This window comes from Ascaphus truei, chromosome 1 (assembly GCF_040206685.1).
Source record: "Ascaphus truei isolate aAscTru1 chromosome 1, aAscTru1.hap1, whole genome shotgun sequence".
NCBI lineage: Eukaryota > Metazoa > Chordata > Amphibia > Anura > Ascaphidae > Ascaphus > Ascaphus truei.
Genome location: NC_134483.1, coordinates 476,251,456 through 476,275,500, shown reverse-complemented (window position 1 = coordinate 476,275,500; position 24,045 = coordinate 476,251,456). Strand labels below are relative to the sequence as shown.

The following is a 24,045-nucleotide window of genomic DNA, read 5'->3' as shown; positions in this document are numbered from 1 at the left end:
ACATTTTATAAGAGACTGCTCACCTCCCTTCCAAATAAAAAATGTCATTAATGAATCTTTTCCATATTACCATATTAAAAAATATATTATAGTGCCAAATGAAAATGTTTTCCCAAAATACAATAAAAATGTTAGCGTAATTCTCATTTAAAGAAGTGGCAGCGTATAATTCACAACTTTTATTTGGTTAGACAAAAAAACCTACGATGTCTAAAGAAATATTACAGTATATAGATCCACAGGGGTTGGAGGTTTAGCTCTCCAATTGTTGCAAAAGTATTATGTAGCTGCTCATATGAGTCAGATGGTTGAGGGGCACTTACCAGATGAGGTTAAAGTCTGGGTGGATGTTGAAAAAGACACCAATCTAGAGGGCAATGAGAGCAGGTATATGAGGCTACATAAAAAGCAAAGAAAATGGATTGAAGAATGCAATCCCATAGTGACACACTCGTATATTTGGAATATTTTGACCATAAAAGATGGCCATCTCCAATGACCCATATATTTAAAAATTCTGATTTCCCACCAAGCCAGCAAGATGATTGATGGTTGGCGCTTTTGGAAGACAAATGGATTGGTCAGATTAAAGGAACTATTTCAGAATTAAAGAATACAAACATTTGTATAGGAAGCGTATTTCTCTTTTATAATTTCAGAGTCTTGGAAATATATGGAAATTTAACACTTCTTACTGTTCAGATTAAAATTCCAGGAACATGTAGGAATCTTAAAACATATATGAAGTTATGTGTAAGTCTGGCACTGGGGAAAAGGTTGATTTCTTTGATCTACAGTATATTTTATTATCACAAACCTCAGCAGAAACTAAATTACAATATATGACTGAGGGAGAGTTGGTCAACCTTGTAGATGGAAGACTGGGAAGATATCTGGCTGAGAGCTTAATGATTCTTTGCATGTTCTGTAATAAAGGAAAATGGCTATAAAATAATAAGATGGCATCTTACACCAGCAGGACTCAAACAAATATATAATTCATCGGGCTGGAGTTGGAGACAATGCAACCAGGTGGAAACCATGGGACACATGGTGGTCGTGCCCTAAAATACAGACATGTTAGAAAAATATGATTGTATTAGTGGATAAAATTACAGGTTCGGAACTGCCTTTTGAGCCATGGACATTAGTTCTTTGTAAGCATGTGCTCGGGAAATTTCATATTAAAAAGATGTTGGTACATCATATTCTTACAGCGGTTAAATGCTCAATATCCGCAGCTTGGAAAAATTCTGAACCTCCCACCTTTAAGCAGGTTATTAATATTTTTGGACGTACTATTAATGAAAAAATTAACTAGTATGACCAACAATACCTTCGAAACGTTTCTAACGGTATGGAATCTTTGTCTAGAATAATCTCCCAGTGACACTATGGGTTAAGAACTCGTTACATTTTGGAAAATGGACACCGGGTCTCGAGTCGTAGTCAGAACTATGAATAAAAACCTGCCCCAAAATTCCCAACCTCCCCATTTCTTTTATATTTATTTATTTAATTATTATGTACTTTATTTATTTTTATTGAATGTTATTTTTACCTGTCTTTATAAAGGTAGTTAAATGTACATAAGGACTTACGGGTAACAAAATATAATAGACAATAAAATCTAAATCTGACTGGTGTACTAGGAGATTTTGGTAAAATGGTACACATGGTTGATCTACTGTATGCATTAGATCTGCTACCAACCTGTATAAGGTGAAAACTATACCCCTAATGACGCATCTTTTGTATTCTATGTACAATATGTGAAAATATCAATATTGAGGAGAAAAAAAATCGTTGAATTCTGAGGGTTACAATTTAAACCATTCAGAGCCTTTTTTTTTTTTTTGCAGTCACTACTGCATACTGATCTTTTGCTGAATAAACTTTAAAAGCATATTTTTTTGTCAATTAAAAATACGTATGCACACAGTAGCAGCGTTCTCCATAGTACATTTTTTTGGTGGAAAGACTGCCCCTCACAAGCATGCAGCGCTGTATGATTGTTGCAATCAATATGTTGTGTGTTTATGAAATTGAGATAACTCAAGCAGTATGACAATAAACCACATACAGCTCTTTTTGCATTATTAGAAATTAATTGTGAACTTCATAATTTAGATCAAAGATCTACTAACCAAATGATTAAGGAGACCAGATATGGTGTGAAATGCAACAAGACTAGACCAAGAACAGTTCTGTCTGGTAGCAGGACTGAACTGCACATGTAAGAGCCATATTTTGAAAACCTTTAATATCCACTTAGAGTAAAATGGTAAGATCCTAGAGTGGGTTGTATTTATTGATTTATTGATTTATAAAATATTTTACCAGGAAGTAATACATTGAGAGTTACCTCTCGTTTTCAAGTATGAGATTAATTGCTGCATTTCATGGTGTGTGCTTTGTGATTTGCAAGCCCATTTACCATTTTTCTGGCACGTAGCCTGCCACAAAGAATGTGGAACCTTGAGACCAGGACTATTCTATTTCCATAAAAACAACATTCAGTTTTTAGTAAAATCACTCATGACTAGTAATACAATAGAATGCTTGATTTATATCAGTTGGAAACCGTACTATTTGTATGTTGAATCTTCCTGAATTAGGGGTAGCAGAAGCCCCCCCAAGGTGCTGTGCTTATCTTTGTTCTGAACATGTTTATCAATATTCAAATTAAGTTTGTAGTATTTGATATGTGCAATGTGAGGATATCCCTTACTCTGTTAAAAGAATTGTTGCCATTTAAGGATTTGGAATCATTTGGAAAATGTTGATAGACCGAATGTGATCAAGGCTTCTAAATTCTCTTTCTAGTAATTGGGTATCTCTGGTTATATTTAGCAGGAAATGTTTTGGGGAGTTATTCACATATCTTATACTGAAAACATGGGTAAGGAACTCTCCATATGCCAGAGCAACATGGAATATAATGCCCTCCCAGGGGATGCTATAGTTGATGCTTTGCAAGATTTGAAAATAATTTTGGCAAAAGATAATTTCATACGATGACCTTTTGTGCAGTTTCTTAAAATTAAAAAAAATAAATATATATCGTATTTCTGCTGTGACTAATGGTGATTCTTACGGTCATTTTTGTTGAAACATTTTTTCCAGAGGCGGTTTATTTTCCTCATTGGCCTCTATTCAATAGGCTCGGAAGCTGCTTCATGTCAGGGAAACCTCTTACACCAATTCATTTGAATTGTGATCAAAGTCTTCCCTGGCATGGAGAAACTACTTCACAGCATATTGAATTGACTCATGTCTGTGCATAATGGCATCACCATTTATCTTAAGTCAAAACATAGCGAAGTACATTCAAGATGTGTTTTTTTTTTATTTATTTTTTTTTATTTTTTTAATGCATCTTAAACACTTGTCTGACACATCAGGGTCTTGGAAATATGGTCGCGGCTTTTTACAAGCCTGACTATTATCAGACAAAACTCCATCTCCCAGATTTGCACAATAATTTTCTTTGTACACTCACACACTATTACTGATGCCCATTTGGATATTGCCACTAAAACAAACTACAGGCATACCCCACATTAACGTACGCAATGGGACCGGAGCATGTATGTAAAGCGAAAATGTACTTAAATTGAAGCACTCCCTTTCCCACTGATCGATGCATGTACTGTACTGCAATCGTAATATACGTGCATAACTGATGTAAATAACGCATGTGTAATAGGCTCTATAGTCTCCCCGCTTGGGTACAGGGAGGGAGCCGGTATTGCTGTTCAGGACGTGCTAACAGGCGCATGCGCGAGCTGCCGTTTGCCTATTGGGCGATATGTACTTACTCGCGAGTGTACTTAAAGTGAGTGTCCTTAAACCGGGGTATGCCGGTAATGTAAATGGTGTGTTGTGTTTGTCATGGAAGATTCTAACAATTACCTTGACTTCAATAGAGATTAAGCTCTGATATATACTTAAAAATCTGAGTGAATGTGGAAATGTTTCTGCTGTTGGCTTATGTATTATGTAAATATTTAGCATTACTTGGTGTGTCTACTGTACCCAATGTAAGTCATCCTCATCAGCCCTTATCGATCACTGCTGGTTGAAGGTCTCCTCAATCATCTTCCAGGTACTTCGATCACACGCCGCCTCTTCATGTTGCTCCAAGAACTTTCTTAATTCCATCTTGCTTTTGGTCATCGCCTTGGTCTTTTGAGATTAGTTGCAATCCAGTGGAATATCATCATTGTCCAACGATATTCATTTTTCTTTGTGATCTGTCTGGCCCACTGTCATTTTAATTTCTTCACCCTTATGATGTGATACTTTTGTTTGCTAGGATAGTCTATTTCATTGAGCCATACCATGTCCATTTTTCTATTTTGGATTCTTCTTTGATAGAATTTACATAATGTGAAATTTTTCTCCGTCTCCACGTTTTATTCCTTCTGCCGTAATCATACTTGCCTTCTGATGCTTCATCTTTTTGCTTGGCGCCAATCTTTGATTTGAAATTTTCCTTATTGATTTTGAAGAGGCAATTTCCTTTATTAGGTTTGTTGATCTGCCACTTGAGGTTGGGGCATACACTTGGATATTTATGTTTCCAATTACTACTTTGTCAACTGAATGATTCTTGTTCTGTTTGTTTTTTCTTGATGAGGCCTGATTCTTTTATTACCTGTACTTCTATAATATAGTGTGTTTTCAAGTGTAAGACGTATATACATACAGTAGGTCACAAGTCATAGCAACTTAGATTATTATTGTCGCTTACTTGGAAAGCGCCAACATATTTCGCAGCACAGTTATATGGGGGTACAGAGTTATGTATGTGGAGCACCTCTTTCCCAGGTATTCCCACGGTGGCGGGGAAAGGTGTACCTGGCATTCACCTGTTGGTAATTAGAACAGATCCTGAGCCTCTGCGGAATGAGAGATTGGGGTAACCAGTTTGGCAGTGCCTCCACCTGACTGGGTCGATGCCCAAGAACAGGGATAATCCCTTCCAGCAAACCTATATGCTAACACAATAAACACACACTTGGAGCATGGAGTGAAAAATATATATATAGATAGATACATCTCTGGAGCATGGAGTGAAATATATATATATATATTTATATAGATAGATATATCTCTGGAGCATGGAGTGAAATAGATAGATAGATATATCTCTATCAACCCAACAATGAATAAAATAAACATAACATATGCACACTAGAACATTAACTACATGAACATTAAATTTACTCCTGTACATAGCAATACAATCCCAATGTCTACCCCTTGTACTAATGTGATGCTGCCCTTATACATATCGAAGCTTGTGAGTGGTGGCCTCACTCCCTGGGGAGACAGGCTAATTGTCCCACGCAGCAGGCTCTTGGGACAAAAATTCCCTCACTCCTCACAAATGGCACTGCAGCGCTGTATACCTGAATACTGATAGACTGGAAGATTCCAATCTGTGAAACCTCTTTGGATCTAGCACTATAGCGTTTTTCACATCTCTAGGGCCCTCATAATATTCAGTCTAAAAATGGCTCAGACTTATCTGAGACCTAGTGGGGCTGGCCTACGCCTGGAAAGGCCTAACCTGCTTTAAACCCCCCCCTCCCCAACCCCCATTCACAAACACATGATGGAGCTTTCAAAATGCAATTCCACAGAGTATGAAAGTTACTAATAATTTTAATCTTCACCCAAGTAACAATAAAAATCTAAAATAATTTGTAAAAGTAAAAGAGGAATGGGCTATTTGTTTTTTTATTTTTTTATAACCTTTCCTTTACCCCAATGATATGGTATAATCAAAATTAGGTATGTCCCATCCCAATAATAGACCAACTGATAAATAAAATGCACTCATTTGATTAAAAAAAACTCCTTTTTGATGCTAAGAGTACATGAAGAACATTCAATTAAAAGTTTTTATTTAATGGATCCATGCTTCTCTTCAACAAGGATCCTCCAACCTTTTGGAAATGTACAAAAGCGAAAAACAAGGAACACAAAAGACCACCATAGCGTAATTCTGTTTTCAGGTAGATTATCAATAATAAGTAGTTCCCTTACAAGAGATCAATTAAAGAATGCTCATCAGAGAAGCAGAGTCCTTTCGGCATACTTATTCTGTTTCAATCGATACTCCCAGCTTCCCGGGCGAACTGCTCCCAGCGTCTCCGTGTGTACCTTCCTTATGATCGATCATGGGGGCAGTTCAACACACAAACCTTAGCACTTTACTGCCCTTACATGTTTTGTGGCGGTGTTCGGTTCACTGGAGTGGGGTGTGGGGGGTGGCGTGCTTTACATGTTGTCAAACAAAAGTCAAAAACATTACCTTCTAAAACAACTCGCAACAACAATGTCTCTGTTTATAACGTTTACTATTTTTCAATCACCATTCATAGTTTTATTGACAATGTAGTTGGTCACCTAGATTTAACCATATTTCTACCGTTGGGACACATTGGGACACATTGGGACAGCAACAATAAATGAGTGTTTCATTTAGATCAATTCTGATTTCATTTTTAGGCATATCTCTATGGGCAAAAGATGAAAGCGTCAAATCACAGAGCAGCGATGCAGATCTTCCAGAGAGTGAATGAGTTTCTGCTGCCAGAGAATATATTAGATTTACATGGGCTCCATGTTGATGAAGCTATGAAACACTTTCGTCAGGTGCTTCAGGACAAATCGGAAGGTAGGAACCAGCCAACTAACTTAAGTATTTTAAAGGAACAGTCCCCTGGGTGTGTATAGATATTTAGATCTAGATGTATATATTTGTTTTACTTGCCTTTTCATGTTAATTATATAATTCCCAGTGAAATACTTTAAAGATATATATATATATATTTTTTTTTTAAAGTTATGAAATATCTACACTTGCCATTCAAATCTAGGTTTCGAAATGGTGTTTACTTTACTGCTGTGTACAGAGATTATACCAAGGTGAACTGTACCGTTAATGTCAAACATGAGCTTTTTAGATATTAAAGCACATTGTAAGACTCTCTACAATGGTTGATATTAATCATAAGATCATGCATAATAATAATTTGTGCATGATGAGCTAATGCCAAAGTGCCTGGTGACATCAAGGTGGCTTCCTGCTTACCGGTTAAAATAACAAACAAACGGTGTATATTTTTATTTTTTTATTTTTTTTATGTTGATGCTACTGGAAACTACATTACGGATGCAGGCACTAAATACAGCAATTCCACCTACTACTACTCTTTTCCATATTGAATATTACAGAATTTGATCCAAGCTGTTTTTAGCTACGATGCCCCCTGGTTCCCTGGATACTTATCGTTTTAGCTGTCGGTGGGCTTTTTTTTTTTTTTTAAACTTCCGCAGGCCAATAGGAAGCCATAATCTCATCGGGGATGACATTGCAGCTTCCTACTGGATGACTGGGAGCACCATCTTGACACATCCAGGAAGTGAACCGGCAATTAAAACTGTTTTGGGAACCAGGCTGTCCCCTGAGCTAAAAAAATAGTACGGTTCAGCTCCAGAGGATCCCACATCTACCTGGCGTAAGTTTTGTAGTATGTATTTGTACATTTAGAACTGAGGGTCTCCCACCCATTACAATTCCACAAAATCTGTAAGTGAATTCAGTTTTTAGCACATAGTAAAAATAACAGACGTTTGAGCGGTTCCCTCTCGCTGCAAAGGAATTGTGTCATTATAGGGTACTGACCCTGCTCCAGACATATGCTGTAACTGTTGCCATTCCTCTTGTCAGAGTTTAAGCAGAGTGGTGGTAAGTCGTATCTATCTGTGATTACGGGAAGAGGAAACCATAGCCAAGGAGGAGTTGCTCGCATTAAACCAGCTGTCATTGACTACCTCACCAACCACGACTTCAGGTGAGCTTAGACTTGTTATTAATATTAATAGCACTTGCAATATCTTAAAGTTTAATATCAACTGAGGCAGAAAATGGGGGTACAGACGCCAACATATAAAAAAGAGACGGTGGGGTGGGAGTCAATAAGCACCAATGAGCAGTATATGGTGTGCTGTCAAGTGACATTTCCTTTGTCTTTAATATTGGCAAGAAAATTGTAATGTTAATTAGTTGTTAAGACCACACCTGTATTAAAAAAACCATGTTGAAGCTACATTCAGTATATTATAACGCTATTTAGTTTTTAACAAATGTCAGTTTTTCTCTAAATGTGCATACTGTTTGAGACTATATTTCAGTCTTGCAAACATTACAAACAGTAGTGCAGCATGTGGAAAACATAACGCAGCAAACGGAATGGGACGTTTGGCTGCGACCAAAAAGCAACGTGTGCTCCGGCGCCGGGACACGTGGCGGCCCCGTGCAGGACATTTAAACATGCACTTATCAGACCTGGCTTGTCGGTGTGGGCATAGCAGACAATGCGGCGTCTTGTCCCAGTAGCGGCGTTTTGGTCACGGCCAAAGGTCCTAGACCGCACAGCAGATGAGACCATTACAAATAAAATATGTGCCCAGATTCACACACTGGCCTCTAACACCAGTGGACTTAACCACAACGTTCTTCCCCATCACGCCCTTCACTATTCCTTACTTTGCTTTTGTTGTCATCTCTTCTATGTTTTGTACAAGAGAATTGAATATATATATATATATATATATATATATATATATATATATATATATATATATATATATATATATATATATATATATATATATATATATATATATATATATATATATATATATATATATTCAAAAAATAAATAGATGATACCGTTCTGTGGCTAACGAAATGCTTTTATTTGTGCGAGCTTTTGAGATACACTGATCTCTTCTTCCGGCGATGTTACAATGAATGAAGCATGGATTACTTAAAAACAGTGTCTCTTGGAATGTTATCTGTGCTGTTCCTTCCCCCGGTGTGGATGTGTTTTATGGCTAGAGGTGTCAAAGGGTAACTGAAGGCAAGTGAAGAAAGAGTGTGTATGTGTATCAGTGTGAATAAAAATGAATGGAGAGCCCACAGGATAAACAGTGCTCTACACAAGGTGTGTGTGGAGTGAGAGGGATATAAATGGTGTGGGTGGGTCCACACCATTTATATCCCTCTCACTCCACACACACCTTGTGTAGAGCACTGTTTATCCTGTGGGCTCTCCATTCATTTTTATTCACACTGATACATATACACACTCTTTCTTCACTTGCCTTCAGTTACCCTTTGACACCTCTAGCCATAAAACACATCCACACCGGGGGAAGGAACAGCACAGATAACATTCCAAGAGACACTGTTTTTAAGTAATCCATGCTTCATTCATTGTAACATCGCCGGAAGAAGAGATCAGTGTATCTCGAAAGCTCGCACAAATAAAAGCATTTCGTTAATCACCATAAAATCTTCTCGCCACCTAGTACCAAACGTGTGCTGCTTGGGCCAATATTTACTCGCCCGGGGGTTAAATCCACTCGCCCGGGGCGAGCAAATGTATAGGTTTGTCGAACACTGTATATTTATACCACTAGAACCTGCAGGACGAAGTTGAATAATAAAGGGTGGGACGACATTTCTGAAACCCAAGAAGCAAATGCACTCATCCTCCATGTGCAGTTTTGTTGTGGAGCTGTTTAAGTAGCTTGGCTTATAAATTCTGAATCTATGACATATGAAGCAAATCTAATAAACGACTACAATTAAAGCACTTCATTAAGAGGGCGACCATCTTAAAAACACCCAGCTTGGGTTTAACCATTTTGCTGCCAGTGGGGACTGCCTTACAGTGCAATGCATACGCCATATTTTGATGATAACCAAGCACTACTGTATTTGTATCGTCAGTGTATTCGTATGTATGTTGCGTGTACTGACTGATATGTGTGGTTGACTTCAAGTGCTGGTTGTTTAAAGTGTGTGCAGTTAGAACCAGAAGCAGTTTGAACAAGGAAGCGGTTAAACAAGGTATAGTTATTGAAGTACAGTTTACTGTTAGTACTTATAAACTTCATAGTTGCTAGAATGAGCAGGATTGAAAATGCCACTCAATGCACATCTTGCCACATGTATGTGCACTTGGAGCAGCTGTTCCAAGGAGCATACCGCTGTGAAAAGTGTGAGCGGGTGGTCTCTTTAGAGTCAGATTGCTGATCTGAAGAGGCAACTTGCAATATTTAGGGACATTGGCAATCTTGAAAGGGAATTAGAGCTCACTGAGCAGGCCCTTGCTTCGACTAGTGGTGCAGATGGTGGCGCAGATGGTTAGTGAGGAGCAGGTAGGTAGCTTGGTTGCTGTTAGTGAGGAGCAGGTAGGTAGCTGGGTGACAGAAGGGGAAGCAGGGGCAATAGGGAGAGGCAGGTTGTTTCTGAGCTGACACATCCCAATAGATTTGCCATGTTGAGTGAAGATATTGGGAATGTTGGGGCAGAAATGGCAAGGCTGGGGGAGACTAATTCCTCTAGCAGCCAGGGGAATAGTTCATCCAGCACAGTGGGGACTCAGGATGCTCAGATACAAAGAAAGATTGTGGTGGTAGGGGACTCCATTATTAGGAAGGTAGGGCAATCTGTTGCCAGGACCGCATGAACCGAACAGTTTGTTGTCTCCCGGGTTCGGCACATTGCGGATCGGGTAGACTGTTGGGGGGGCTGGGATTGACCCGGTGGTCTTGGTACACGTTGGCACCAATGACAAAGTTAGAGAAAGATGGAGGGTCCTAAAAAATGATTACAGGGATGTAGGCCAAAAGCTTAAGGCAAGGACCTCCAAGGTAGTATTTTCTGAAATACTACCAGTGCCATGCGCTACCTCAGGGAGACAGTCAGAGATCAGGGAGGTTAATGCATGGCTAAGAAAGTGGTGCAGGAAGGAGGGGTTTGGGTTTTTAGAGCACTGGGACTCCTTTTCTGAGAGGTGCCATCTATATTCTAGGGACGGATTGCACCTCAATGAAGAGGGATCTTCTGTGCTAGGGGGGAGAATGCTAAAAAGGTTGGAGGAGATTTTAAACTAGAATGGAGGGGGGAGGGTAATGAAACAGATAATGAACTAAATGGAATAGATGAGGATACAAGGTGGTATGGAGGTAGAATGGGTGCAAGTTTGACAAGCAGTGAGACACCCATAGTAAATACAGATAATACTAGAAAACTTCTAAAGACTAAACAAAGTGGGCGCAGAAAGGAAGGAGCAGATAAGATAATAGTACAGGCTGACAAAAAAACTGAAATGCATGCTTGCTAATGCAAGAAGCCTGACAGATAAAATGGGGAAGCTTGAATTAATAGCTGCAAGAGAGCAGTATATCATAGGCATTACTGAAACATGATGGGATGAAACTCATGACTGGACAGTTAATTTAGAGGGTTATTCTCTTTTTCGGAAGGATCGAACAAATAGAAGGGGAGGTGGAGAATGTTTATATGTTAAACCGGATCTAAAACCTATTATAAGGGATGATGTCTATGAAGGGAATGATGAAAATGTAGAGACTTTGTGGATAGAAATAAGCAGTGGAGGTAAAAGTATAAAGAAAATGTTTGTGGGAATATGCTATAAACCACCAAATATCTGTGAGATTGAGGAAGCTAAAATACTTTTTCAAATGGAGAAGGCATCAAAACTGGGTCATGTTTGCATAATGGGGGATTTTAATTATCCAGACATAGACTGGGGCAATGAGATTAGCGTTACAACAAAAAGGAACAGGTTTTTGGGGGTGCTTAAAGACAATTATATGACCCAAATTATTGACGAACCAACCAGGAGAGGGGCAGTTCTGGATTTGGTAATATCAAACAATGTAGAAGTAATAACAAATATTCAAGTCCTGAAACATTTGGGTAACAGTGATCATAACATGGTCTCATTTGAAATAAATTATCAAAAAACAGATTACTTGGGTTCAACAAAGACCTTCAACTTTGGAAAGGCAGATTTTAATAAACTGAGGTCTAATCTAGTAGTAATACAATGGGATGATGTTTTTGCAGGGAAAAATGTAGAAGATAAATGGGCAGTCTTTAAAACATTGTTAGAAAAGCACACTTATAAGTGTATACCCATGGGTATTAAGTATAAAAGAAATAAGTCAAAACCAATGTGGCTAAATAAACAGGTAGGGGAGGAAATGGACAAGAAGAGGAAGGCGTTTAGATTCTTTGTCAGAAGGGACAGATCGTATCAGAATTATAAAGAATGTAACAAAAATTGCAAAAGGCCAATCAAATTAGCAAAAATGGATAATGAAAAAAAGATTGCAATAGAAAGTAAGGTCAACCCTAAAAAAATCTTTAAGTACCTTAATAACAAAAAAATGAGAAGAAAATATAGGACCCTTTCAGTGTGAGCTGGGTAGGCAGATTATTGGAGATAAGGAAAAGGCTGAGGTATTAAACAAATTATTTGCCTCTGTGTTTACCAGGGAAGAATCAAGTTCAATAGTAGTGCCGCAGGAGGAAGCCACAATTTCCATATTAATGAACAATTGGTTAACTGAGGAAGAAGTTCATAAGCGACTTGAAAAAATTTAAAGTAAATAAGGCACCTGGCCCCGATGGCATACATCCAAGAGTTCTCAAGGAGTTAAGCTCAGTCATAGCAAAACCATTATATTTAATATTCAATGACTCCATTTCCACAGGCTCAGTACCACAAGATTGGCGTAAAGCAGATGTGGTGCCTATATTTAAAAAGGGAGCTAGATCACAACCGGGAAATTACAGACCTGTAAGCCTGACTTCAATAGTAGGGAAACAACTTGAAGGTTTAATACGGGATAATATTCAGGAATACCTAATGGAAAACAAAATTATTCGTAATAGTCAGCATGGATTTATGAAGGATAGATCTTGCCAAACTTACCTTATTTGTTTCTTTGAGGAGGTAAGTAGGAATTTAGACCAGGGTAATGCAGTTGATGTGGTCTACTTAGATTTTGCAAAGGCTTTTGATACAGTTTCACACAAGGGGTTGGTGTACAAAATAAAGAAAGTTGGACTCAGTAATAATATATGCACCTGGATTGAAAACTGGTTAAAGAACAGACAACAGAGGGTTGTCATAAATGGAACTTTTTCAGGTTTGGCTAAAGTCGTGAGTGGAGTACCTCAGGGATCGGTACTGGGACCCCTGCTTTTTAACTTGCTTATTAATGACCTTGAGGTTGGGATCGAGAGCAAAGTCTCCATCTTTGCTGATGATACTAAATTGTGTAAGGTAATAGAATCAGAGCAGGATGTAATTTCTCTTCAGAAGGACTTGGAGAGACTGGAAACGTGGGCAGGTAAATGGCAGATGAGGTTTAATACAGATAAATGTAAGGTTATGCATTTGGGATACAAGAATAAAAAGGCGGCTTACAAATTAAATGGAGATATATTGGGGGAATCCTTGATGGAGAAGGATTTTGGAGTGCTTATAGACTGCAGGCTTAGCAATAGTGCCCAATGTCATGCAGTAGCTGCAAAGGCAAACAAGATCTTATCTTGCATCAAACGGGCAATGGATGGAAGGGAAATAAACATAATTATGCCCCTTTACAAAGCATTAGTAAGACCACACCTTCAATATGGAGTACAATTGTGGGCACCAATCCTAGGAAAAGACATTATGGAACTAGAGAGAGTGCAGAGAAGAGCCACCAAATTAATAAAGGGGGTGGACATTCTAACTTATGTGGAGAGGCTAGCTAAATTAGATTTATTTACATTAGAAAAGAGGCGTCTAAGAGGGGATATGATAACTCTATACAAATATATTCAGGGACAATACAAGGAGCTTTCAAAAGAACTATTCATCCCACGGGCAGTACAAAGGACTCGGGGCCATCCCTTAAGGTTGGAGGAAAGGAAATTTCACCAGCAACAAAGGAAAGGGTTCTTTACAGTAAGGGCAGTTAAAATGTGGAATTCATTACCCATGGAGACTGTGATGGCAGATACAATAGATTTGTTCAAAAAAAGGTTGGACATCTTTTTAGATGGAAAAGGTATACAGGGATATACCAAATAAGTATACATGGGAAGGATGTTGATCCAGGGATTAATCCGATTGCCAATTCTTGGAGTCATGAAGGAATTAATTTTTCCTCTTAATGGGGTTTTTTGTTTGCCTTCCTCTGGATCAATAAGTATAGATATAAGATAAAGTATCTGTTGTCTAAATTTAGCATAGGTTGAACTTGATGGACGGAAGTCTTTTTTCAACCTCATCTATGTAACTATGTAACTATGAATCATTGGTCATACCATTTAGGGCACTGGTGGGCAACATGATATACAATATTCACCCCTTGAGTTCTTAAAAGGCCAATATATTACAATTAACATTCACTGGAGCACATGGGGTGGAGGAGGGGGGGGACGAAAGGAAGTTGTGGGAGGGAGATAACATGGGTAGATTCGGTGACACAGAGGCTGTACCTATGAGCATTGACATTGCAGCCACTGGTATGAGCGCCTGCCCGCTCCCTGTGGTCAGCTAATTATTGCCGGAGCGATCATTATACTCTCTTTCTCCTCTTTTTACCCTCTGAACTTGTGTTGGAGACAGGAGGGGAGCAGGACACTATTGAGCACATTGGCATAAAACAGCTGACCAGAGGGAGCGAAGAGGATGTCCAATATATGGTAGCCAATTCCTGTTTCCTCTACACCGGTTCTGGGCTGCAGGTGAAGCTCCAGACTACAGGCCACATATTGCCCACTAGTGATTACATTTCTCGGGTAAACTGAGAAAATGGCTGAATGCCACAGATTTAGGAAACAATTTTCACACCATGAAGACACCAATTAAAATAAAAATGGAAGTTAAATTTATAGGATGAAATTATTTATTTTCTGCCGTATAAAGCATGAGAAGCCGATGTATCATAATTATTGGAACTTAAATCATACTACAGATACAAACAATACATTTCTTTGTCTTTCATTTTAGGTTCATAGAGCTTAAACCAGGTGTACTGCGTGTCACGCTGAAATAAAATATACAACTGGATCAAGACCAAAGGGGGAAAAAAACCTATGGATTTACGAATTTTCCAGGATTTCACTTCCCATACCCAGATGCTGTGTGTATGTTTAGGCATATTCAAAGCGAGGCTCGGCAAAATATGTGTTACCTCCCAACCAAGCTGTTAAGAAGTATCTGTTCTTTTAACCATTAGGAGATCTATTGGAATAGGTGGCTTTTTTTTTTAGTACGATATCGGCAATCTTAAAATGACTGATAAACCAGGTAAAAATATCAAAGCCAGTAAAGCTTTCTTTTTAAGGTGCAATTTTAGACGTCTCTGGGTGATTTGGTTTGCATTTACAGCAGTTGAATATTGTAATACATACAGTATTTATTTTGATTGACCTACTGAATGAACGCGTTAAGAATATAACCATGTTTATCTACATTGATCTATTTTTAGACACTTTGCTACGTAATAAGTTGTGGATGTAGCCTTATCAATTCAATGATGATCGTTTTGACTCCAAGTGCCTATGATGCCTTACAACAGAAAACATGGTGCTGCTGATTGCAGTGGCTTTTTGTGTTTAGTGTACAGATTGCTAACGGATTCAAATTCTACAGTACAATTCATTTTGTACTTATTTAAACACTATTTTATTCTGGTGCAAAGGATTCTGTGAATCCCATCATCTCCGCAAATATTAATATTCACTAAACTTTTTAAAATCGGTCTCTCAACTTCATTGTTGTGGATTTCTTTCTACAGATGCCATTTTTCAACAAGAGCCAACTGATTTTGTTTTTTATAGACTAGGGATGTCTGAAGTGCTGTACAATTAATTGCTGGTCTCTCCAACAACAGATTGCAATTTAGCCTACAGAGACTTGCATGATGTATTTCTTTGAAGTCTCACTGCCATATTGTCTCCTTCCTCCAATGTTTTTATCTAAATCAAATGCCCTGGTTTATTCAACTAGCTTCAAAACTGCCTTCCACGGGTATAGTATTTGTAATGCATTACTGTAGTTATATTCTGCTGAAACAGTTGTAATATAAGACCCCTTATTCAGTATGCAGTGAAACATTCTCTCTGCTAGAAGAGATTTTGGGAGTTCATGAAGCTGCAATTGGGGAACTACTATTGATTTAGATGGGCGTTTCCATGCAATAGTACCCTCTTTGTCTCAACCATTTGAATGGAGCTGAGGTCTTCCCTCACATGCAAAAATGTCTTCACAGCATATTTAAACACTGGTCTAAAAGGGAAATCTTCTTGTGCTCATCAGCATAGTAATAATTAGAATATGTTGTCTTGTGTTTTTATAATCTGTACTTAAATTGTCTTTACAGCAGTTCCTTGTTATCAGTACTTCCAGTGAGTTAGTTGTGTATTCCTTACCAGCTACATTTATTTACCTATTTTCTTCATATAAAACTGTTTTAGTGATTGTTATAAACATGTTGTATGACTCCGAACAACACCATTTTAGTTTTTAACATGTAAATTAATCACTTTTTTTTTGTCTAGTTGCTATTTTATTTTTTATCATTTGTTTTATTGTTTCTTAATTAAGATCAACCGTGCTCTTAACCACTGCGCTGTTAGGACGTTTGTCATATATTCCAGAGCAATGCATGACAAATCCTTTAGGCACTGAAGGGGTTAAGAAACTGTCGCTACCATTTTGTGTTCACTTTGGGAGAGGTTTCTTTTATTTGCTGTAGCTTTGCCTAGAGTGGGGGTTTGGGATAATCAGTCGGTATTCAGCTCATCCTATTCATATGTACATGAAAACGTTTGTATGTAAATGATAGGTATTTGCTGACATATTAGCTATTCCAAAAACCAGGCCTTCCTTTTGTTTTTTCATCTCACCACAATGTCATTTAAATAAAGCAGTAGAGCATTGCCATTTTACCCCAACAAGTTTTATAACTTGTTGTAGATGTGTTGGAGCCGGTAGTTAACACGTTTCATATACGTATTTTTTCTTTTTTAATTAACTTTTTTATGCACAATTGGGTGATCTATAACGGATATGTAAAAATACAGTGCAGGAAAGGAAGGTTTAACGTCCTATTTCTGTGTAAACCGGAAGTTCTGATTCCTTGAACTGTAACCTCCAACTTGGAGTCTTGGCACAGACTAAAAGCAGCCGACACATAACTAATTGGGATACTAATGTGTCCCTTAATTTATAACACACCTGACCTAGAAAAATAGCATTTTTTCTTTGTCCCTTTTTTGTTTTCTTATTATTCCATCATCAGCCAGGCTCCCTTATTTACGCCCTCCCACCCACCAGTATTTTAGCAAAAGCTTCACAAGCAAAATGAAAGCGTGTGCACATATTTTATTTCTCATGAATACTTACTTTTTTTGTCTTCTGATTTTCTTAACTCGGGATGTTAAAATGTGGTGGTCTGCTTTCCTGCTTATACAGAGGGAATGTTGGTGTTTTATTTTTATGTGAAATATACATGTATTGATATTTTAATATTAGATACCTGTACAAGAGAACTGGTTTGATTGTTCTTTTCGAATGACGAATAAAATGGCGCAAACCCCTTTTGTGTACTTTGTAATTTTAAGAAACAGGGGCTTATTTCGGAGGCGACCACCAAAGTGTTTGTACATACTATTGTATCTGCCATTTACAGAATGTCAGGACCGGTAAATGAAAATGTGTAGTACATTTCTATTTTTTTTAATTCTGTAAAATCTGAATATTTTATGGTGCAACTCATTTTTCTATGTTTGTCAGCAACAAGGGATTTTATTGAAAACATTTTTTTTGTTTTTGTTTTTTGGTACTTTATTTTTACTTTGTAAAAAAAAACATTAAATAAACCAGTTGTATAGGCTACGTTGTGTCTTTGGTGTGTTCACATTTGTTCTGGCTTAGAGTTCAATTGGTATCTAAACCCTTTCAAGTAGAGCCCTGTCCACACAAGCAAAATAAGTTTTAATTTTTTTTATTTTACACTTAGAAACATTATATTGTCATTCAAGTAATTTCACCACCTATGTAAAAAATATCATTGTATGCTGAGAGATTATAGGGGAAGGCAGGCTTTAAAAAAAAAAAAAAAAGTGTGTGTTTCAAAATCTGTTTGTTTGTGCTCATCGCCTCTCATTGGCCGACTGCGGGGCAGGACTTGGCTCTCATTGGCTTTCAAGTACACTGAGTGAGCTGCCACCAACCAGCCAACACCACCGAACAACCCGCACCTGCGCGCAGACAAACCCGCCCACCCCCACAGTGCACTGCCGTCCCCGGTAAGTAACCCCCTGCCCGCACCGATCTGGCCAATACCAATATCTCAACACATCTACACCATACATACCATAGAAAAGTGTAAGTAGGATAATAAACACATAGAGAGATGAATATCAATGGATATAAGTGAGACTGAATAGCCTCAAAAGCAATGGATCAGAGGAACTCCCCCCCCCCCCCATTTCACACCTCACGAGCTCCCTCTCTTCCCATGTATTTCTCTCCTTTCCGTTTCACCCCCTCACTCTCCTGCCTCGCATGTATTTCTTTCACCTGCGTCTGACTCTTACTACCTCTTTTCCTCACTCGCCCCCTCTCTCCTCTCCCTCTGTCAATTACCCCACACTCACTCATTCCCTCCCCCCTCAAACAATCTCTATATGGGATTTTGGGAAGAGACATCTGTGTGACAGCACTCGGAGCTGGGAGCGGGCCTCGTGTACTATGGCAGTTTCATCGATGACATTATTATTTGGGAAGGTGAGGAGGCAGTTTTATCTAATATTTTGAGTTCTTTTGATGCCAATTCATTGGGTTTAAAGTTTTACTTTTGAGATCAGTCCTGTATCAATTATTGTCTTCGATCTTTGTCTCACTTCAGATTCCGATCAAAATATTATTACTTCTACTCATTTTAAACCGGTTTCTGTTAATAATTATCTACATGCATCCAGCAATCACCATTAACAATGGCTTACAAATATTCCTTTTGGGCAGTTCCATCGACTCAAAAGGAATTGCATTAGAGAGTGTGAGTTTTTGCATCAATCAGATATTTTAAGTGAAAAGTTTTATTTCAAAAGGTTATGATGCGAAACTTATCACTGGCTCATTTAACAAAGTTCAGGCCTTAGATAGATCACAACTACTGTATTGAATACCAAAACTAAAACCAAGTCTTGTCTGAATTATACCACACCTATACCTGGGGCTGATAGTAATCCTTTGTCTGTGAGATTCATAACAACCTATAATCAATCTCATAGGTCTATTCGTAACATCTTGAATGACCATTGGAAAATTCTGAAATGTGACCCTCACTTAGGGACTATTCTTCCAGACAGGATGCCTATCACCTATAGAAAGGCTAGAAACATCAAGAGTCTCTAGTTGCTCCCAGTAAACACAGGTCAACTGGTACATCTGCCACTGCCACCCCTGTGGTCCCCAGTGGCAATCACAGGTGCGGCAGAGGCCGATGTATCACTTGTAAACATCTTAGTATTAAATCCAGCCTTGCCTCCATTCCAAAGGGTATTGTTCACAAAGTGAGGGGCCACATCAATTGTTTAAGTACTTATATAGTCTATGTGCTGCAATGTGGCTGTGACCTACAATACGTTGGTCGTACGACACGCCCTCTGAGCACTCGCTTCCTGGAGCATAGGAGAAATGTAGTAAATGGTAACAATTACCATAGTGTATCTAGACATTTCAAACTGGTACACAACCAGGATCCCAAAACTTTGACCATCATGGGCCTTGAATACATTTCTCCTCTTGCTCTGGGAGGTGATTGCTTTAAGATTCTTTGTCGCCAGGAGACATTCTAGATCCACCAGTTGGGCACGTTGTCTCCTGGTGGACTCAATGAGTGCTTGGACACAAGCACCTTGGTCTAGCTCCTTCCTGCACTCCTCCCTGCCATTAGTATACATCCATTACCATAATTCTGTTCCTTTTTTTGTTCTTCTCCTGCCTCTTTTTGAGTTCATACACACATATAGTGTGCTATCGGCACATAGGTTTATGTGTTCATCATTGTAAAATTTATGAAATTATGCATGTTGTTCCATCTATGTACATTTATATATATTTTACTCCTTTATTATGACTAGGGAATATATATATTTTAGTCCTTCTGATCTTGTCTGTTATCATTGATAATAATCATTGATAATACTGATTTATGTAGTTAGTACAATATGTTCCAACATAGTTATACTTTTTGCACTTTTTATTTCACAATATAATTTTATAAATTATATATTTTATTTTCATTTTTATTATTTAATATTCATCTTATGAGTTTTAATAGGTTTAAGTGTTGGATCTTTTTGAGCGTAATAGTTTATAGATTGCATATGAGTTGTCTTCATACAGTTTCTTGTTTTCTATTCCATGTAGTTTTTCATTCTAGATATATATTGTTGTTTTTGTAACTGCCTTTGAACACATTTAATACTGTTATTCTATTGGTTATGAGGTAACCTTGAGTCTACCTATGAGAATTCAATTGATTGGTTGCTAAGCAACAATAGGGGTTATATACTCCTACATGTGAACTTTCAAACCATTACCCTTTGAGAAAGTCGCTGTTGCGACGAAACGCGGCAGGGACGTCATTACGCAATCACGTCACGACACTACGTCATCACGGAAGTGCGTGATCAGGTCGGGTCGCGCAAGACGTTTTTACAGACCGTGTGCTTTCCTGAGTCTTGTGAGACACTTAGCCAAGCTGCTATACATCCACAAAAGGGCTACATCTTGCGATTAAGCAACCCTTTACTGACTGCCAACACGGATTACCATCTTTCCTGTGGACTTCATCTTTGGACTGCGGAGGACATATCAGTTTGGCTGATATATGATTTCACAACTGCGCATTTTTATTTGTCATCTTGTGAGTGCGATTCTTATCCCTCCCCATTTCCAATAAATTGTTACCATTTTACGCTATGGGGCGTGCGCTCTCTCCTCTTTTCTTTTCTACAGGTTTCACTGGATGTGGTTCATCCAATTGAGAGCAGCCTGAAGTTCCCCTTCCACTGGTTACTACTACCTTATATATTCTGGACTTCACATTTGGACTGGTTCTATATATACATTTTTTACTATATTTTTCACTTTATTTTTTCTTTTAACTAGTTGTATATTTAGCCATTGTGTCATTATAGTTGTTATTATATATAGCATTTACATTTGTGGTGGTTATCACCTATATTTGTTCACGTGTTATTACACAATATTTTTCTTGGTTTACACTTTAGTATATTAACCACACAATCACTGGCGCTACTTTTTTTGTTTGTTTATATATATATATATATATATATATATAACTTCCCACCCCCAAATACATACAAAAAAATCCCCACCCCCCAATATACAACCTCCCCCACCCTACAAAAAACACCTTCCCAATACATATACAAAAAACAATACATATAACCCCCCCATACATATATATATTTGCAGAAACCAATAATTTTACCTGAATACCCATAATTATTCATGTATATAATAGAGGATTAGTGTAAAATGTACACATTAATGTATATGTGAATACAACATTTCCTCTTTAATAGGATAATTTTGAAAAAAGGATAGCAAAGACTTTAATTATAATACCAAAAGATCAATACATGTTCTAATATCATAATATTGCATGCATATTGTAGATGGACAAATACATTCTTGGTTCAAAATACTTAACAATAAATGCTTAAATGTATTTTAATTTCAAATGCTTAACAATATATTTAAATGCAATAACTGTAAATGTCCTTTTATAGGATAATATTCAGAGAGGCTATAGTCTAATAACACTTTACCAGATGTATTACCATGGTGATATTTGACTATAATACCAATAGTTTTTAATTTTTATTTATTTTTATATATATTTCAATCATTAAAATACAGAAAAAGAGAGGGAAATTAATCAGGAAAGAGAACTTTTCTCGGGTTATCTTTACAAGAGAGTCAAAATAGCATTGTAATCCAAACAACTTTGCATGTAAAGCAATCGTGTGTAACAAACCATATATATTAATTTATTGAAATAATATTTTTTAATATTTCTCAGGTTATCAATCTGAGATACCAATATGATATATACATCTAGATCTCGGTCTAGATTGATCTCTATCTATATCTATCTCTAGATAGATAGATATAGATAGATATATAGATAGACATCTCATATATATAGATAGACATCTCATTCATATATATATTATATATTATATATTATATATATATATATATATATATATATATATATATATATATATATATATATATATATATATATATATATATATATATATATATATATATATATATATATATATATATATATATATATATATATTCGTGTAGAGGTATCAGTACCGTGTTAGCCGAGCTTCAATAATCAAAAAAAAACAAGAAAAGCTGTGTGTGCTGTGCACGCGCATAGTAAGTGAAACTTCTTTGACTTTTGTCACAGAAATTGACTTATAACGCGCGTGCTCGGCACACATGTGTGAGTATGTATGTGTTTGTTTGTGTGTGTGTGTCAGTCAGTGTATGTATCTGTGCTGGTCAGTGTATGTATCTGTACCGGTGTGTGTGTGTGTGTGTGTCAGTGTATGTCTCTCTCTCTCTCTCTCTGTTGTGTGAATGTCTCTGTGTCGGTCAGTGAGTGTATGTGTGTCAGCGTGCGTGCGTATGTGTGACAGTCAGTGTGCGTGCGCGTGCGTCAAAGTGTGCATGCGTCAGTGTGTGTGTGTATGTGTTTATTGGCAGCAGTACCAGCATCATGAATGTTGAGCGGGTGGGGGAGCTCACAGTGGGGGGGAAGGAATAGGCACATCATTCAGGGGCGGTGTTCGGTACATCACTGGGGTGTGCGTGCGTGTGTGCGTCAGTGTGTGCGCGTGCGTGCGTCAGTGTGTGCGCGTGCGTCAGTGTGTGCGTGCGTCAGAGTAAGTGTGTGTGTGTCAGTCAGTGTGTGTGTGTGCGTCAGAGTAAGTGTGTGTGTGTGTCATTGTGTCTGTGTCAGTCAATGTGTGTGTCAGTCAATGTGTGTATGTCAGTGTGTGCGTGTCTGTCAGTGTATGTGTATCTCTCTGTGTGTACCGTATGTCTCTCTGTCTGTGTCCTGCCCCCTCTCCTGACTCCCCCCACCCCCGACGGAGCTGCGGACCCGGGGGGCTCAGTCTGAGTCTTCTGAGCAGATACCCCCCCCACCCCCCGGCGGCGCGCTCAAGCTCCCCCCTTCCCCACCCCCCGGCGGCGCGCTCAAGCTCCCCCCTTCCCCACAACCCGGCGGAGCGCTCAAGCTCCCCCCTTCCCCACAACCCGGCGGTGCGCTCAAGCTCCCCCCCCCCCCCGGCGGCGCGCTCAAGCTCCCCCCTTCCCCACCCCCCCCCCCCGGCGGCGCGCTCAAACCACCCCCTTCCCCACCCCCCCCCCCCCCCCGGCGGCGCACTCAACCACCCTATTCCCAAGCGCCGCTGCCAGACGCTTCTGCGCATGCGTGGCGCGCGGCATGGCAGTGGGCGGGGAACGGCGCCGCTGCCAGCCACTTCTGCGCATGCGTGGCGCGCGGCATGTCGGCGGAACAGCGGCGCCGTGGCAGTCGTCGTGGAAGTCGTGGGAGTGTCCAGCCCCGCGGCAAAGCCGGGGCCATGAGTGTTTGCTCCGGGGGCAGGGGGACTTGGTTATCGTCGGGTTATCATCTTGAGCATAGCCTGTAGCGCATCACTCCCATTCACCTGCCCTAGTGCTTCTGACATAAGAGGAGGAATAACAGCGGTGGGACCGGAGCAGCTTCAGACAGCTCCGTTAGGAGCGGCCGTGTGGGGGGAGCGGGGGCCATTAGGAGCGGCGCCGGCGGCTATCGCCGCCGCCACCGCCGCATCTGATTTGTGGAGCGGGTGTGATGTCAGTGTTGGGGTTGGGCTGAGCCAGAACACAGCCCGGCCTCAACTGCCAGCACTGACGTCACATCCGTTTCATTTCTGTCTCCCCAATTCTTTTTTGCCCCAGTTTGAATGAGGTGCCACTAAGGAAGTTTCACTTCAATAAATAGATGATACCGTTCTGTGGCTAACGAAAT

The 24,045-nt window shown here is 38.9% G+C and overlaps 1 protein-coding gene across 7 annotated transcripts in view; it reads left to right on the top strand.

Annotated features, from left to right (window-relative positions):
- The window catches only part of LOC142464249 (NEDD4-binding protein 2-like), a 94,216-nt gene extending 76,415 nt beyond the window's left edge, over window positions 1-17,801 (top strand). For 6 of the 7 annotated variants that reach the window (XM_075567702.1, XM_075567666.1, XM_075567675.1 and 3 more), the window contains 3 exons: window positions 6,523-6,691; window positions 7,748-7,871; window positions 14,910-17,801. In XM_075567702.1, the coding sequence (XP_075423817.1) occupies window positions 6,523-6,691; window positions 7,748-7,871; window positions 14,910-14,955 (339 nt within the window). In that variant the 3' untranslated portion in view covers window positions 14,956-17,801. Of the gene's footprint in view, window positions 1-2,130; window positions 2,237-6,522; window positions 6,692-7,747; window positions 7,872-14,909 lie in introns of those variants that run through there. The other variant, XR_012787634.1, reaches the window with a different exon arrangement.
- The last annotated feature ends 6,244 nt before the right edge of the window (window positions 17,802-24,045 follow it).